The sequence below is a fragment of the Phyllopteryx taeniolatus genome, chromosome 4 (genome assembly GCF_024500385.1).
Source record: "Phyllopteryx taeniolatus isolate TA_2022b chromosome 4, UOR_Ptae_1.2, whole genome shotgun sequence".
Classification (NCBI taxonomy): Eukaryota; Metazoa; Chordata; class Actinopteri; order Syngnathiformes; family Syngnathidae; genus Phyllopteryx; species Phyllopteryx taeniolatus.
The window spans coordinates 20142582-20159709 of NC_084505.1; the positions used below are offsets into that span (position 1 = coordinate 20142582).

Below are 17128 nucleotides of genomic sequence, written 5' to 3' on the forward strand. Positions count from 1 at the left end.
ACAAAACTTCCGGGTTGCGAGTCGGCGTTCGAACAATCGTGCCATCGCATGGCTTAATGACAATTGCAGTGTGACGAAAAATAATCCAGCATACCCCCGACCCGAGTGAGGATAAGCGGTGTAGAAATGGATGGATTGATAAAATAAATACATCACACACCGGCTTCTCTTCTGTCTTTATTGTCATTGTTTGAAAGCAACATCCAAAACATACATGTATACCTTTTCAAATAGATACGTTTTCTTGTTTTAGCATATTCGACAGGCAACATCACGCATGTCTACGGCTATACACTTGCACAGTATCAAGTACACGTATGTATGTGTATGTACTTTGATAGTTTGGTCACATATTTTTACTCTTATTATTATTATCCCAAAATAAAAACATCTCCTCAAGCAACAGAAAAGGTTGAGGCATATAGATCACCAAAAACATTGTCAATTTTCCATGTTTTTCTTTCCTGATACCAGAATTCCCTAAAATATAAGTAATAAGTATAATTGCAAACATTAATATACTTAACTGTTTTTATTATTATTATTTTTTTTTTTTACACTTTTTATATATTTTGTTTAAAATGCAGCAATGTAGTTTCATACTTAGGCTGTTCATGTTTAAGTCGGTTTGTGTTGAGTGAGTTAAGTATTTCTTAGTTCCTGTGAGGTTTTATTTGTTTTGGCAGGGACCTAGTAAGATTGGTATTTAACATATGGTCTTTTAAATGAACTCAATCGGCTTATAAAGTGGGCCAAAAAGTGAAACAACAGAAAAAGAAATTTAGACAAGTTTGTGTTCACATTAAGAATTGGTTTGAAAGTGGATCAAGTGCTTTTTCAGGTCTGATGGGGCCTTAAGTCAATACAATGGCAATCCAAGGCAAAGTAAATCTTTGCAAATTGGTTTGAAAAAGGACCCAGCTCTGTTAACTGATCCATTTCAGTCCGGATGAAGCCTCAAGTCAAACCAATGGTAATACACAGCAAAGTGACTCTGGACCACTGTGTTCACATTGGGAACTGCTTTGAAAGAGGATCCGGGTCTTCGAACTGGTCCATTTCAGGTCTGATGAAGCCTGATAAACCCTAAAGTCAATTTTATGGCAATCCAAGTAAATTTGAATCGGGACTGCTTTTCGTTCACATTGCAAATTTGATGTGAAAGAGGATAAAGCTATCTTTCTTGTCCATGCATGATGGTGCCCCAAGTCATCCATTCATTTTCCAAACCGCTTATCCTCACGAGGGTCGCGGGCGTGCTGGAGCCTATCCCAGCTATCTTCGGGCGAGAGGTGGGGTACACCTTGAACTGGTCGCCAGCCAATCGCAGGGCACATGTAAACAAACAACCATTCACACCTACGGGCAATTTAGAGTCTTCAATGAACCTACCATGCATGTTTTTGGGATGTGGGAGGAAACCGGAGTACCCGGACAAAACCCACGCAGGCACATGGATGACATGAAAACTCCACACAGGCGAGGCCAGATTTGTACCCGGGTCCTCAGAAGTGTGAGGCAGATGTGCTAACCCGTCGTCCACCGTGCCTCCCCAAGTCAATACACTGGAAATACAATGTAATGTGAATCTGGACCAGTTTGTGCTCTACAAATTGTTTTGAAAGAGGATGCACTTCCTTTTTTGGTCCATGATGGTATTTCCACTTCCAGTGTATTGAATTGAGGCCCCATAAGACAGGACCAAACGGACCAGTTAAAACAATGTGATCCACTTCCAAACCGATTTGCAATGTAAACAGAAAGTGAATGACTTGAGGCCCAGTTAGAGCTGAAATGGATCAGTAAAAGAACCAGATCCTCTCTGAAACAAGCATTGATGTGAGGTCCTCCCACACCTTAAATGTCAAGCAAATAGATGTGAACACAAAGTGGTCTTCTAACCTTAACCCTGGTATTGCCATTGGATTGACTTCAGGCAATTAGCAGACCTGAAACCAAAGAAAAACTCATTCACAATGTGCATGCAAAAGTGGTCCGATTTTAATTTGCCTTGAATTGGTATTGGATTTACCCGAGGGCCTATCAGATCTGGACCAAGAAAAAGAACCAGAGCTTATTTGAAACCAGGATTTACCAGGATAGGCGTTATCAGACCTAAAATGCATAAGTCAATAAAAAACAAACTGAATCCTCTTTAAAACCATTTGGCGAAGTGAACACAAGCGTAGTCCATATTAACTTCACCTTTTATTTCCGTTGGACTGACTTGAGGCCCCATCAGACTTTACAGGACTAGCGAAAAGTACGCAGTCCTCTTTTGAACCAGTTTGCAACGTGAACACAAACTGACCCAGACTCCCTTTCTTTCTAGATCCCAACAAAATAAACATCTACCAGTGATTGAGTTGGACTTCAAAGGTCCTGCTGTACTTTATTGAAACAGAAAGTGAATCTAAAATAAGTCAGCCCATTTCCCGTCTAGCTCAGCTATCTCTCAGTAGTCCTGACGCTGGTATCCGGTGGTACCATCAAAAACGTCGTCTCCTGCCTGCCCGCCACCTCCTCCTCCCCCTCCGCTCGGCGGGCTCTCCAGGTTGTCACCGCCAAAGGAGGTGTAGGGTCCACTACCTGCCGCCGCATCCTGGCTGGGGTCCGTGTACTCCTGCGAGAAGAGGGCCGAGTCGGCCCCCAGCTTGTACCTCTGGAAGCCCAGGAAGGCCTGTGCCGCCTTGGGGAGGCCAAGCGATGGGTGGTGGGAGGGGTTGATGGAAGAGAGGATGCAAAGCAGAAGTGATAGAAGAAGAAGATGGTGTGTTAAAAGGAGAGAAGAAGGAAAACAATGATTAGTTGGCTTAAAGAGCTAGAAAAGTTGATTTGTTGTTAGTCATTGACAGCAGGTGAGTTACAACAGAGAAGCTTGTTGACCAGCTCAGCATCTTCAGGCTGCACCGGCGTAGGAATGCGTGACACATTATTGAACAGCCGCAGCATTGCAGTGCATAACATTTCCCAAATTGTCTCACCTTTTTGCCAATGAGAACACCACCACGTCAATCATACGCAGTATGGGACTAAAGTATTGGGACAGCTACAGGAAGCGAAACGTGAGGGAAATGTGTCTGGTGCATTTGGCTACTATGAGCAATACATGACATAAAACAGTCATTGTAATGCAATCGTTCCTTGCCAGTTCGGCACCTCGCATAATCGAAATAAAAACAACTCAAAATCATATAGACACAAAGGAAAAAAAATGGCCATGCACGCTTGGTCAGGCACAGATTGCATGTGTCATGTGATGATGCGCTTGTTCCTCTCGCCAGATATTCATGATAATTTCCACCTTGCACAACAGAAATAAACTTGACAACTAGAAATCGCACATGGCATGCTTGGTCAGGGACGGAATGTATATGCCATACGATTATGCAATTATCCTTCTTGCCAGTTATTGATGATAATCATAAACTAAACGACTACAAATCATCCACACTCAAAAAAGAAAAAAAGTCCACGCCTACAAAGGAACAAGTGAACATGCAAAATATGTGTAATGTGATTAATGTGTCATTTTGATAACCGCCACACAACAACTTGGAATATTGCAGCGTATGCATGTGTCCTATAATAAATCCGATGGCTCCTCTCACCAGTTATTAGTGACAACCACCACTTTGCACAATAGAAAATAAACACAATAATGAGAAATCCCAAAAAAAGTCCAAAAAAAAAAAAAAGGAAAAACTCCACAACACGCATAGGCACAAGTAAGCAGGCAATGTACGTGTCACAAGATTAGCACACCTGTTGTTCATGGTAACCGCTACCTTGCACAATAGAAATAAGTACAACAACTGGATAGAATACTAAAAAAATGCACAGGACACTTGTTATTGCACTTCATATAATGAATGCAATGTTCCAACTCGCCAGTTATTGATGATAACCACCACCGTGCATAATAGAATTCAACCACCTTTGATTGACGACTTGATTGAATGTCCCAGTACTTTTCTCCATACAATACATTCGACCAGTAGTAACAATGAGATGTCATCTAAATGGAAATTAGAAGCCAAGCTTGTCTTTTCGGGGAAAAAAGTGTAATTCACATTCAGCTTCATGTAATCAAATTACGGAAGGGAAAAAGTGTAAAGCTTCACATAGTCATTTTATTGAAAACCAAAATATTATGTTTTAAGCTTTGGAAAATGCTGAATTATCGAATAAAAAAAAAGCATCAGACAAGCGGTTGATGAGGCTGAGGTGGGAACAGCTTGGTGTATTCCTCTTCAAAGGACACATTCTTAAACCTCTCCATGGAGAACAAAGCCTGGGCGCCCTGTCGGAACAACGTGCAAGTCACACACAGACATACACTGAACAAAAATATAAAAGCAAACACTTTTGTTTTTGCTCCCATTTTTCGTGAGCTGGACTCCAAGATCTAAAACCTTTTCTCCATACCCAAAAGGCCATTTCCCTCCAATATCTGTCTAAATCTGTGTTAGTGAGCATTTCTCCTTTGTCGAGATAATCCATCCCACCTCACAGGTGTGGCATATCAAGATGCTGATTGGACAGCATGATTATTGCACAGGTGTGCCATAGGCGATGTAACATTCTGGTAAACATGGCCCTGTCCTAGCTTTCTTGCAACATGTTGCAGGCATCAAATTTGCAAAAAAACAACTTTGTATTCTGTTTTTCTTAAGGTTTTGCACAATGTTCCAACTTCATTGGAATTGAGGTTTGTATGAGTCGTTGATGCTATAGTTGTGCATCAGTCACTACAGTGGAAAGGTTTTCAAAAGCTGTTGTGCAGGTGACAGTCACTACAGCTGAGCTGTTTAATTCTATACAATCGGCGCAACTCTGTGCCAGAGCCGATTAGACCGGTGTTGGTAATTTCGTAGACGAGCACAAGCCGGCGCATTTTAAGTGTGGGTGGGCTGCGCCACTGTGGGAGTGTTTACAGCCCACTTCAGTTGCCACCAATCAAACCAGCTCCTCTCATTCCCTTTAAAATGTAAAACAATTTAAATGTCTGCAGGTATCTGTCTGCCTGTGCCCTGATCAAAATCACCAGTCGAAAGTTTTGGGCGTCTCCAAACAATCCTTGCCTGGGAAAATGTATAGGGGGATGTCTGTCGATACCCCCCCCCTTCCCCCTCCAGGCGGATACCTAAAGTCAAATTATGTGCATCAGTCACTACAGTGGGTATGTATTCAAAAGTTGCTTTCCTCTATGTGCCCCAGTCTTTGATGTAAAAGTTGCTCTGGCGTCACTACAGTGGACCACAATGCAAAAAAAGTCAACTGAAACATGGGGCGCATACCCAAGTGAAGATGGAGAAGAAGGCGAAGGTGATGGCGGCTCGGGCGGCGTCCCCACGCTCCCTTAGCGGGTCGTCGTCCTGGTCGGTTGCCTGCCACTGATTAGCCAGGAAGCAGAAACCCACAAACCACATGAAGGACCAGAAGGCTGCTGACAGAAAGTGACATGGTCAGAGAACAGGAAGTACTCCAAGTTTGCGTATGAACAATAGATTTGTTACGTGAACAGGCTGCAGTAGAAATTGAATAGGGGGAAAAAATGGCTGCTTTCACATGTTGACATGATCGTACCTTTTCAGTAAGCTGCCCAGTGTAGTTACTGGCTAAACGTGCTGCACCACAAATTTCAAGGAAACATGAAGGTTTTTTTTTTTTTTAAATCTGTAGGACTGACTATCCCAGGGTTGATTTCACATGAGTTTACATACTGCTAAATGCTAAACGCTAAACAGGTTTCAGTAGAGACTACAAATGTCTTTTCATCTGCAGAATTAACTGCCACAAGGCGGCTACCCAACGTATCTGCGGCGTAAACGGGCTGCAGTACAGATAGCAAAGAAACATACAGAGATGATGAATTTTTTGTTTTCATTTTTCACGACATGTTCATACAATATGTGTCAGTAGGCCTCAATGTGTTTTCTACCTAAACGGGCTGCAGTAGCGATCATAAAGAAACAGAGGATTCAAAATGTGTTTCCATCTGCAGGATTGACTGCGGTCAGGCTGCATTCACATGTTGCCACGCTCATATTGGTCAGTAGGCCGGCCGATGCAGTTGCTGCCTGAACCGGCGGCAGTAGAAATCAAGAGGAAAGAGATACAAATCCATTTTCGGGGGGGGGGGGCGGGGTGGAGGACTGTCACATGGCTCCTTTGACATGTAGACACGATCATATTCGTCAGTAGGCTTCCCAATAAATTTGCTGTCTAAATGGGCTGCAGTAGACATCGGAAGGTAATATAAAGAGTGGACTAAATCCATGTTTTCATCTGGAGGACTGACTGTCACAAGGCTATCACATGATATCCTCTTATTCATCCCAATGAATTTGCTTCCTTAATGGGCTGCAGAGAGATTGAAACGATACAAAGAGGACTAAACATTTTTTTTATCTGTAAGACTGTCACAAGGCCTCTATCACATGACATCCTCATATTTGTCAGAATACTACAACAATGAATTTGCTGGGGTGCAGTAAAGATCGAAAAGATACAAAGAGGAAAACAAACAGACATAAACAGAAAGACATAAAGACTAAACATAAAAAGAGGACTAAAAACGTTCGACTGTCACCAGGGTGCTTTCTTATGATGTCATTTCATTCTCTATGTGTCTGTAGACTGTTGAATAGGGGTGTAACGATACATTTTAGCAACGATTCGATTTGCGGTTGCAGATTCGATTCAAGGATGATATTGGTTCATTTAGAATGATACGATCTGAAACGATTCAGTCCCTGGAAATCGATCCAGTAACTCTTAAGCCAAAAATTCATTCAGTGTGACTCTGAAATAAATACCTGCATACCGGACAGTGCAGGCGAAATTTCTCAACATTCCTGTTGTTTCTTGTCAGGGAATGGAGTGAAAACTCTTTATGGTCATAAAATATAAAGATTTCCCTGATGTACTTTCCTTTATGTGTCTTATTGTGTACCATACTGTATGTGTTTTCTAATCAACTATGAGTCTGCTTCCTAAAAGTTGTTTGATTGCTTTGCAATAAAACAAAGGGGAAAGCAGCAACTTATTATTTATACATTTATATGTATATATTTCAGCTATTTTACTTATTGGGCCATTTTCTTCCACAAAAAGAGGTGCTTAGTCAGTGTTAGAATTATGATGCATCCTTGGAAACACGTCTCCACTGTAGGGAATCCCGACCTAACTGGACCCAAAGTTTGAGAGTCCTCGTTCGAACCAGTCAAATAGTAACGGCTGGAAACGAAGCACTGCGGGGTTTTCACGAGGAAAATCATTTAACAATAGTGGAGAGAGAATACGTAGAGAGCTAAATAAAGATCAACAAACCTGCTCTTTGTATCACAAACATGAGCCTAAAACAGCATCAAGTAGTTGACGTTGTCGCTGGTTCTCGTATTCTGCTATTGTTGTTAGCAGCTAGCAAGCTAGGCTAAGCTAAGCTAACCAGCCTGAAAGGTTTCAAAGTACACAGCGGGTTGCCGCGTGTCACACACACACACATCCTCATTGATAATTTACCACCTTCTAATCTGCCATCCACCAGACAGACAGACATGTTTAATCTCAATACAATTGTTTAAAAAACATTCAAGCTCAGCAGAAGGAATTACAAGCGGTTTTTCTTATAGATACAACACATAACACACCTCCGTATAAAGTCTGCCGTGCATAAATCCAGTGCGTTATTTCCTAGTATCGATTGATTACCTTTTGAAATGATTGAAATCGATATATTTACATCCGGAAGGAAAATTTGCCGAGCACATATTGATTCCGTTAAATCAATACATCGATAGAAGGAGTATATTCAGTATATCTGCTGCCTAAACGGGCTGCTTACCTGACACGCCGATGTCAGCCAGCACCGCCTTCTTGCGGTCCTTGACGCTGCTGATCTGCGGGAAGTAGACGTCCAGGGCCATGAAGGCCACGCAGCACAAGAAGGCCATGGAGCCCATGAAGATGCCGTAGTTGCAGGCATTCTGGTTCTGGTTGAAGATGCAGTACTCTTGCACCTCGTTGGGTCTGTTTATGTAGCCCTCGTTGGCAATGCAGCCGAAGATGACAATGGAGAAGAGCTGCGTGAGAGGAAGAGGAGACGGTTACTAAGATAGGCCCTCAGATGGTTGATTTAGGTTTTCTAGCCTGGGTTCGGGTCAGTGGCGGTTCTGGACTGATTTCAGTGGGGTTGCCAGACTGGGGCCAAGGGTTTTTTGCATGTTGGCCGGACTACATCAACGGGAGTGGGGGGCGAGGTGTCCTGTCACGTAAACTTTGTTGCTACATCAAAATCCATTCATGGGGGGGGGGCACAATGTGAGTGTTTACCCGTAGTGTGGTTTACCCAGCTGGTCCGTATGTGTATGTGTGTGTGTGAGAGAGAGATATCAGTGACATTGACACAAAAGGAAGACACACAACTCGCTTTGTGTTGAGGGTCAGTGTCATGCCCCCAATTCATTTCATGAGTTTCTACAACTTACACAACACAAACAACATTTTAGGCTTTGGAATGAGAATCTACACAATGTACGAGATCAAGTAGAGACAAAACATGATGTCGCCACGAGCATTCAGCATGTCAATTACAATGTAGGCCACCTCTCATGTTAGACTACTTCAGACTATGGTTACGGTTTCAAGGTAGGGTTAGTGTTTTCAGTCATGATTTATTTAAAAAACAGGATTAGGGTTACAAACCAGCCAAGACTGCAGTTTCAAAAAAGGATGAAGGTTTCAAAACATTTTGGGGGTTTCAAAAAGCTTGGGCATTGGATTAAAAAAACCACCAAACAAACAAACAAACAAAAACCATTTGGGGTTTCAAGCCAGGGCCAGTGTTTATTATGATTTTTTTTTGTGTATAGGTTCTTGGCTTCAAATGAAGAGTTCAAGACAAGCAGCGATTCAATTAGCATTCTGAGCCAGGCTAAGGACTTCATATTCAGGGCTGTTGGGTGTGAAAGCGAATCAAAGTTTGTGATATTTCCTCCCTTTGTCTTCACGAGAGGACGATCACCTGCAACCCCGTCCCATTAAGGGGCGACGAAGACGAGGAGATGAAGGCGAGGCGAGGACGCGATTGGCTGAGGGGCAGCGGAGGCCGCGCTATTTATAGAGCAGCGCTTTCTTTCGTCATCGTCGTCGTCGTGTCCCTCATTACCGGCCGCTCGCACGCATCGACACGCACTCGCAAACACGGAGGATATAGGATAATAGTAAACGTGGATTATGCAGAAAGCGTACCGCTGGACCTGTATAGGGATCTTTCCACCGATGGAGACAAAACACTTCTCTCGTCCAACCTCTCTTTGTACCCTTCCACCTCGCTTGGAATCCGAATTGCAACCTTTGCTTTTGAAAGCCTAACTTGAAGCACTAGACCTGATTTGAAATCCAAATTTGAAATGCTAACATTTGTTTGATTCCCTAACTCAGTCTTAAAACCCTGACAAGGTTTGAAACCCTAACTGAGACTTGCAAAAGCCAGCTTTGAAAACCTAATTCCAAACCCTAACCAAGACTTGCAACCTATATTTGAAACCCTCACCCTGTCTTGATACCCCAACTTAAAACCCTGAGACTTGCAACCCAAACCCTAACCAAGACTTGAAACCCTAACATGCCTTGAAAGCTAAAACTCACATTTTACTCCCTAACCTTTGATTTAATCCCTAACTGTTTTAAAACCCAAATATCAAATGCTAACCCTGTATTGAAACTGTAATTTGAAACCCTGACAAAGGCTTTAATAGGCTTTCATCCTGGCTTGAAACCCGAATTTTCAATCCTAACCAAGGGATGACACACTAGGCAAGACTTGTCGAAACCCTAACCAAGCTTGAAATCCTAACCTTTGCTTGAAACACCAACCATCGTTTAAAACCTTGACCAAGGCTTGAAACCCGAATTAGAAATCCTAACCATAAATTTGGATTGAAACTCTTGAAACCTTAATCCTTGCTTGAAACCCTAATTTGAAATCCCAACCATAACTTGAAACCCCAAACTTTGTTTGAAAATAACTGCTAAAAAAACCTAACCAGATGTGAAACCCTATTCCTTCTTCAAAACCTTGACTCGGGCTTGAAATGGTAACTTGAAACCCTACTCGTGGCTTGATACTTTAAGTCCTAATTTGAAGCCCTAACACTTGCTTCAAATCATTTCTCTAAACACTAACCAAGGATTGAAACCTTACCTTTTCTTGAAACCATACCTTTAAACCCTAACCCTGACTTGAAACCCGAACCTTGGCTTCAAATGCTGGATCGAACCCCACCGCCTCATTTTAAACCCAACCCCTTTGCATGTCTGGAAAGTGCCTTTGCAAAGACAGAACTTCCTAGCGCTCCTGAATGACGCATTAGCAGCTACTTCCTGGTTCCTGGAAGATGATACCAATGGATGCACGCTGCAATTATGTGACCGCACCCACCACCCTTGCGTAATGCTGCGAGGAAACAGGTCATGCTACACAATACAAATAACATGTGCGTCGTTGAGGCTTCGAAAGCACGCCGTCGTGTTGGTCATGACAAATTATTTCAAAAATTGTCTAAAAGCAGGTTCCCCAGCTTTTTAATGAGAATCTGGATTGATCGGTACTCATATCAGACAACGATTGTGAGACGGGGGAGTGGAACATCCGTTCTCTTCCATGTGATCAACAGTGTCGAATTTTCTCTTCTTTTCTTTCTGTGTATATGAATGATTTGTCTTTGATTGGAAATGCATGCGGTACAAGTTGCGGGATCGGTAACATACTAATTAAGCACCTTGTAGAAGCAGGGAGGCTTTCATTTACTCGCACGTTTCGGTAAGGCCGGCCAGCCTTCGGTCCGTTGCGGCGATGGCTCATTTTGGGATGGAGAAAAAAACGTGTGCGGGTAGAAAATGAAAATGAAAACAAAAACGAAAACCCAGTCCCTCAGGGGGGGGCAAAAAAGAAGAGGGAGATTGAACAAATGAGCACCAGAGCAGTCCATCGCCGCCAGGTGCCCTACAGCGGCCGGCCGGGGGCTGCGCCGCTGACCCGGACGTACAGCGGGTGACTGGCCCTCTGATTTAAGGCAGGTTAGTCACCTGCTGGTGAACCAAGGTGGCCTCTGGCTTTATCCGGCCGTGAAAGTCGGACAGCACGATCGCTACCTCCATCGTAGATGGTATGACTACAAACGGCTGGAATCTTCTCTTATTGAAGTAACTGAAATCATGAAAGTTGATGATTGTCTCAATCACTCCCGTGCGTCGGTCAAGCCCCCCTTTAGCACGGAGAGAAAAAGGAGTGCCCGTGGGTCTGAAATAAAGAAGAACGATGACAACCTAACGTCCTCACTGCATGTGCACGAAACCAAGCCGACGCGTTCCTGGTTTGCGCTAAGCTGAGCGAGCATGTGATGTTTTAGTCAGTGTTGGCGTGCTCACGTTAGTCCTTTCATTCCTTCATACCGGAGCAACGACATGAAAAACAAGCAAAACAAATCACAAGACTCCCATCAGGTCTGTGGAGGAGCACACGTGGGCCTCGAGTCTTGACACTGTCAGGCGGGTTCTTTTTTTTTTTTTTTTAAAACCCTACTCTTGACTTGAAACCCTAATCCTGTTTCAAAGGCCAACTTGTGCTTGAAACCCCGACCTTTGATTCAGACTACTGACTGTGTCTCCAAAACCTCATTCTATAATAAATAGAATAAATCCTAATTGGATTTTGAAACCTCAAAACCTAATTTCAAACCCCAACCATTTCTTAACAACTAATTTGTAACCCTAGTATGTTCTTCCAAATTTCATTTGAAAAACTAACTTGGAATCCCAGCCTTTGCTTGACAGCCTAACGGAGGCTCGAAACCTTAATTTGAAAGCCTGATTAAAAACCAAAACTTGAAACCATAAGCCAGGATTGAAACACCAACCTTTGCTTGGGGTTACAGCGTGTTCATTCCCTTTTTGCTTGTTATTTGCCGAATTCAAATGCAACACACGGGCACACACAAATTGTGGATGGTCGTTGAGGATTTATTAGACTGCGGTGGCGCTTTTCACACACGGACTAAAAACCACGTAAGCCGTGTGTTCTAACGGCATGAATGCGTTTGTGTGAGAATGTGATGACCTCGCCAAAACGATACGGCTCGTGTGGTTACACAATGTGCGATTACCCACACTGCCATATAAGCACATAACCACATAACCGCTAACCCTTACGAAACGTTGTCTGAAACCCGAACTTGAACGACTAACCTTGGCTGCAAAAACCTAATTGGAAGTCCCTGACCCTGGATTATAACCTTCATTTTAAAGCCTGACCATTGGTTGAAACCTCAATTTGAAACCCTAACCCTTGTGCAAAACATTCATTTGAAAGCCTAACTTGAAACCCTAACCTTTGCTTGAAACCCTAACCCTGGTTTCAAATCATAATTTGAAACTCCAAACCTTGTTTGTGACCCGACTTAAGAACACTACCTCTTGTTGAAACCGTAACTCAGGCTGGAAACGTACCTGGAAACTATCATCAAAACCATAACCCTGGCTTGAAACCATCATTTAAAACCCTAACCCTTGTGGAAACCTTAACTTAGGCTAGGAACCCTAATACAAAACTTGAAACCCAAAGACTGGATTGTAACCCTCACGTGAAACCCTCACACGAAACCCCTTGTTGAAACTGTACCCCAGGCTTAAAACCCGAACTAGCGACTGCAACTCGAAACCCTAACCCTGTCTTGAAATGCTCATTTGAAACCCTAACCTAAACGACCCTAATTTGAAACATGAACCCTTGTTCAATCCATAACCCAGACTTCAAACCCTAACTACGCTGTGTTGAAATTGGAATCCAGTCTTGAAATCCTAACTTGCAACTTCAACTTGAAACCCGAACCCTGGCTTGAAATCATTTGTTTAAAACCCTCAATTGAAACCATAATCCTCATTTGAATAAAGCCTGCCCTGCCTTGAAAGCCTCATTTAAACCCCTAAACAAGGCTTGAAACCCTAACCCTTCATACAGTGAGCGAGGTGGTGAGCTCGTGAGGGCTACTACGTGCTCCTAAAAAAACGGGAGCAACGGGAGCATCCATGTGACGGGAGCTTGCATGTTTCAAGCACATGATTTATCAGCTAGCAACACAACACACTAGCATTGGCTAAAAACATACAAATAGCGCCGCGTGGATAAATTCCGACACTTGAGTGCGAACAAACGTTCGCACGCAGCTGACAAAATGTTGTTGCTCTCTGCGTCACTGTTTGCTTTTGCGTTGCTACTTTCAAGCGCTTTCTACAGCCAACCTCCCATGCTAACAGTCACGAGCATTCATGCTAACCCTCGTCTAAGGATGTTTGATACCACTTTTTTTTCTCCAGACCAATACTAGTATGAGTTTTCACTCTTGAGTACTCATACTGATACCGAGTACCAATACCACTAGTACTTTTGATCCATTACAATTTCCACAATGACAGATAATTGTAAACAAAGACCATTCTTTCTTTCTTTCTTTCTTTCTGACACACATGATGATTCGCCGATATGTCAAACCACCACAGTGTAGCGCCAACTACTGGCGAAGAGGACTTACTCAATGTCAGATTTTTTTGCCTTACGTATCGGTGGTTGGTATTAGCAGTCTTTGTATCCCTTGAGACTCGATACTTAGGGTTAGGGTTAGTTAGATACTCGATACCACTGTATTGAGTAGTGGCTCATTTGCACGAGACTGGACCACTCCCTCAAAACAGGCTCATTTCAGCCAGGCTAGAAAAAGAGGTTGGAAAAGTGAATTTTATTCTTGATTTGGATGAAGATTTGTATTTGAGACGTGGGAACTGTTTTAAATTTCAAAATAAACAGAATAACTTCTTTAAGAGGTCATCTGAGAAATATTTCTAATATCTTGATACAGTATTTACTAAATGAGAGCTTTAAAAGGCGCACACACACTTATGCCCTACAATGTGTGTTAGAACACCCAAATGCACACTCACTCATGCACACACGTTATAACGCCCGCCTTTCGGCTTGGGCTGTTGGTTAGGGTTACTCTTCTCTCTGGGGACAATTGAAGGGGGGGGGGGACATTCACTTCACTTCATTCTAGGCTTTTTGCTGGTGTTGCGCAGCCTGATAGATTCATCCAAAGAACAATTTTGCCCTGTGTTAATGAATAGTGCTGTTTCACACAGCAAGACCTCTTCTTGCGACAAATTACAAATGAGAGCAACGTCACACGCTTTGAGCGGAGTTGAAGCAGAGAACGTAGAATAGCAGTAGTTTTGCAACGGGTGCGAAAACAAAATGGCTTCAAATATGACAAACATTTTGTGAAAATATACAAATGTTGGAGATAATACACATAAAAGAAAAAATGGACACACTGCGGAAAATAATTTTAGAACTACCAAAAGTATTAATAAATCATAGAACAAATGTTAAAACAAAAATACAACAGTATAGTGAAAAATGTGATGATTAGAAAAAAATGAATACAAATGTTTAAGTTATACAAAAATATTACACAAAAGTGGCAAGACAATAATATCAAAAAATAGACCAAGTTATCCAAATATTAGATGATAGATACACAAATATTATGACAAATACTATATGACATCAAAATACAAACATATAAGAAAATAATACACAAATAACAGACAGAAAAACACATCCAAAGGCTGAATAGTTTACTATAATTCATTCTACAAATCTAAATATTTGATGAAAAATACATTTTTAAATAAAATACGAATTGTAGACCAAAACATAAAAAAATAATAGAGCAAATATTACAACAAATATTGAAAAGATATTGGACCAAAATAGAAATATATTTTAAAAGAATGCAAATGATTAGAGGAAAAGATAAATATTTGATGAAAAATACACAAATGTTAAATACAATTAAAATAATACACCAGAAAAAAACCAATACTAAATAAATACAGCAGACAAAAAAAGATATTAGATGAAAAATATATACATTAGATATTTATAAATAGTACATTACAAATACATCAATTAAATATTCATAAATATTTATGTATTTTCCATCTATTATTATTATTGTATTTTACTCTAGAGGAAAATACCAAATATATTGAAATAACACCAAATATTAGAGGATAAATACAAAAAATATTAGATGACAAATTAGACCCAAAGAAAATATATGTTAAGGCTTTATATATGCTCCGCGAGATGCTGCTGTTTTGGTCAGCAATGAGTGTGACGATAGAGGAAATACTGTACAGTGGACTCAAAGAGACCAGACTAAGAGCACATAACCCCATCATGCTCATAATCCTCCACGCCTCATTGAGCAGTCACATGACTCACCAACTCAGCTTTTCTTTCCAGCATTCACTCAAAACACACTGAATCGGTCTTGAAGACAAAAAAAGTCGATGGAAACATGTATGAACAAAAGGCAAGCTACTTGACAATTTGCTGTGACGCTAAAACAACGACCTTGTGCATGTGAGCAACAAATTAAACAAAAACATTTGCGACATGATCGAATGAGCTCCAAGAACGCAGGGGGATGGACCATACACTTCTTGGGAGGAAAATAAATCTACATCTCCACATCAAAACCAAATCTAGACGATCTAATTAGTTCCAATACAACAACTGTATGACACATTTTGCCTTAGTTATGATGAGAAGCCACTTCCTGGTTCATGGAGTATGATATCAACACCACCATTTTTAAATCTAGGGATGTTGTGACAAAAACGTGAAAAGTGAAAAATAAATCCTAAAGCGATATTTAGTAGTATTTGTGTCGGTCTGTCCAAATCATAGCTACCAGACTACTTCCCGCTTCGTGGAAACTGACATCAAATTGAAAAGGCGGGATTGTACCATTTACACTCTGGGGGGGATTCGCTATTGACAAAATCTTATTCGGACTCCTATTGGACCCACTATTTGAACATTCATCTTGGCATCTTGGAATTGTTATACAGTGAACTTATGCATATCTGCTGTTCGCTATTCGCCGAATATCCTCCATTATTCTCTGCAAATCTCACCCATTTGCTATTTTTGTGCTCAGGCCGAAGCCATGTCTAATATTACAAAATATTTCTTGGGCGAAATCACGTGGCATCTTGGGTCCAAAGAACTATGTTGATGAGGGGAGCTTCATCGTAGCCCATTCCAAGAGTGCTTCGCCGCCATCTTGTGGCATCTATAGGCAACTCGGGAACAACTATGCAAAAGTTATCGTTTACAATTGATTTAAAACTACAACCGATATGATACATTTGCTTTTCGTGTGAAGAACTCCATGGATGGTCCGCTTGGACTCTCCCGTTCTGCCATGTTTGTTTACTGCTGCCCTTCACTGTCAGTAATTCACGATAAAATGACCACTTATGGGGAGAAATTACTATGAAAAAGTGTATGATATGCTTAGATGGAACTCACCCATGACACGATGCGTAGTATAGTCTGAGGCTGCTGGAAGAAGGTGACCGGGTCGAAGGCTCCACCGGCTTTCCCGGCACCGTACGCCTGCATCCCATCCATGGCGCCCCCCACCCTCCGCCTGGCTTGGTCTCTCCTCCCCGGGCTCGCTACTGGCTCAAGCCCCGGACAAATCCCTTGAACTCGGCTCTTCACGCTTGTTTGTTGCTGTTGTGTATTATTAAGGTTTGGAGTTAATTTAATCTGTAAAAAAAAATCCCTGCATCCCTGACGAAAGGTGCGCGTGATGGATGGCTCCCTATCCGCGGAACGCGTGTACGCGCAAGGCGGTGTCACGCCTCGTACGCGCATGTCGGGCACGCGCGCGTCCTCACATGAGGTCACGCGCTCGCTTACACCCAGTCACCCTTTTACTTTGCCTGAAGGGTTATTAAACAAACGTTTACTGACATATACTACGCATTACAACAAATACAAATATAATAAAGCTTACAAATTACTATTCGTTTAATGTGAGCACAACATTTTTTACAGGTTTACGCTTTCAGTACGGCAGTTTTAGCGCTCTCTGGTGGTGCCCGGGAACACGTCATATTGCGAATTGTCCCTTCGTGTGCAAAGGCCAATCTGTCACGACGATTAAACGTCATAAACGTTCGGTTGATGTCAAGAAAATGAACACTG

General features: G+C 42.0%; 1 protein-coding gene across 2 annotated transcripts; it reads right to left on the reverse strand.

The window, feature by feature from the left end:
- Positions 1-164: 164 nt before the first annotated feature.
- On the reverse strand, positions 165-17102 carry LOC133476687 (synaptogyrin-1-like). 2 transcript variants are annotated; one of them, XM_061770403.1, is made up of 4 exons: positions 16445-17102; positions 7850-8087; positions 5301-5446; positions 165-2689 (listed from the first exon to the last, which is right to left on the reverse strand). In XM_061770403.1, the coding sequence occupies exons 1-4, from the start codon at positions 16793-16795 to the stop codon at positions 2456-2458; spliced, it is 969 nt and encodes a 322-aa protein (XP_061626387.1). In that variant the 5' UTR covers positions 16796-17102; the 3' UTR covers positions 165-2455. The 2 variants fall into 2 exon arrangements, with proteins under 2 accessions (XP_061626387.1, XP_061626388.1); XM_061770404.1 differs by lacking the exon at positions 165-2689 and adding an exon at positions 4114-4303.
- Positions 17103-17128: the final 26 nt, after the last annotated feature.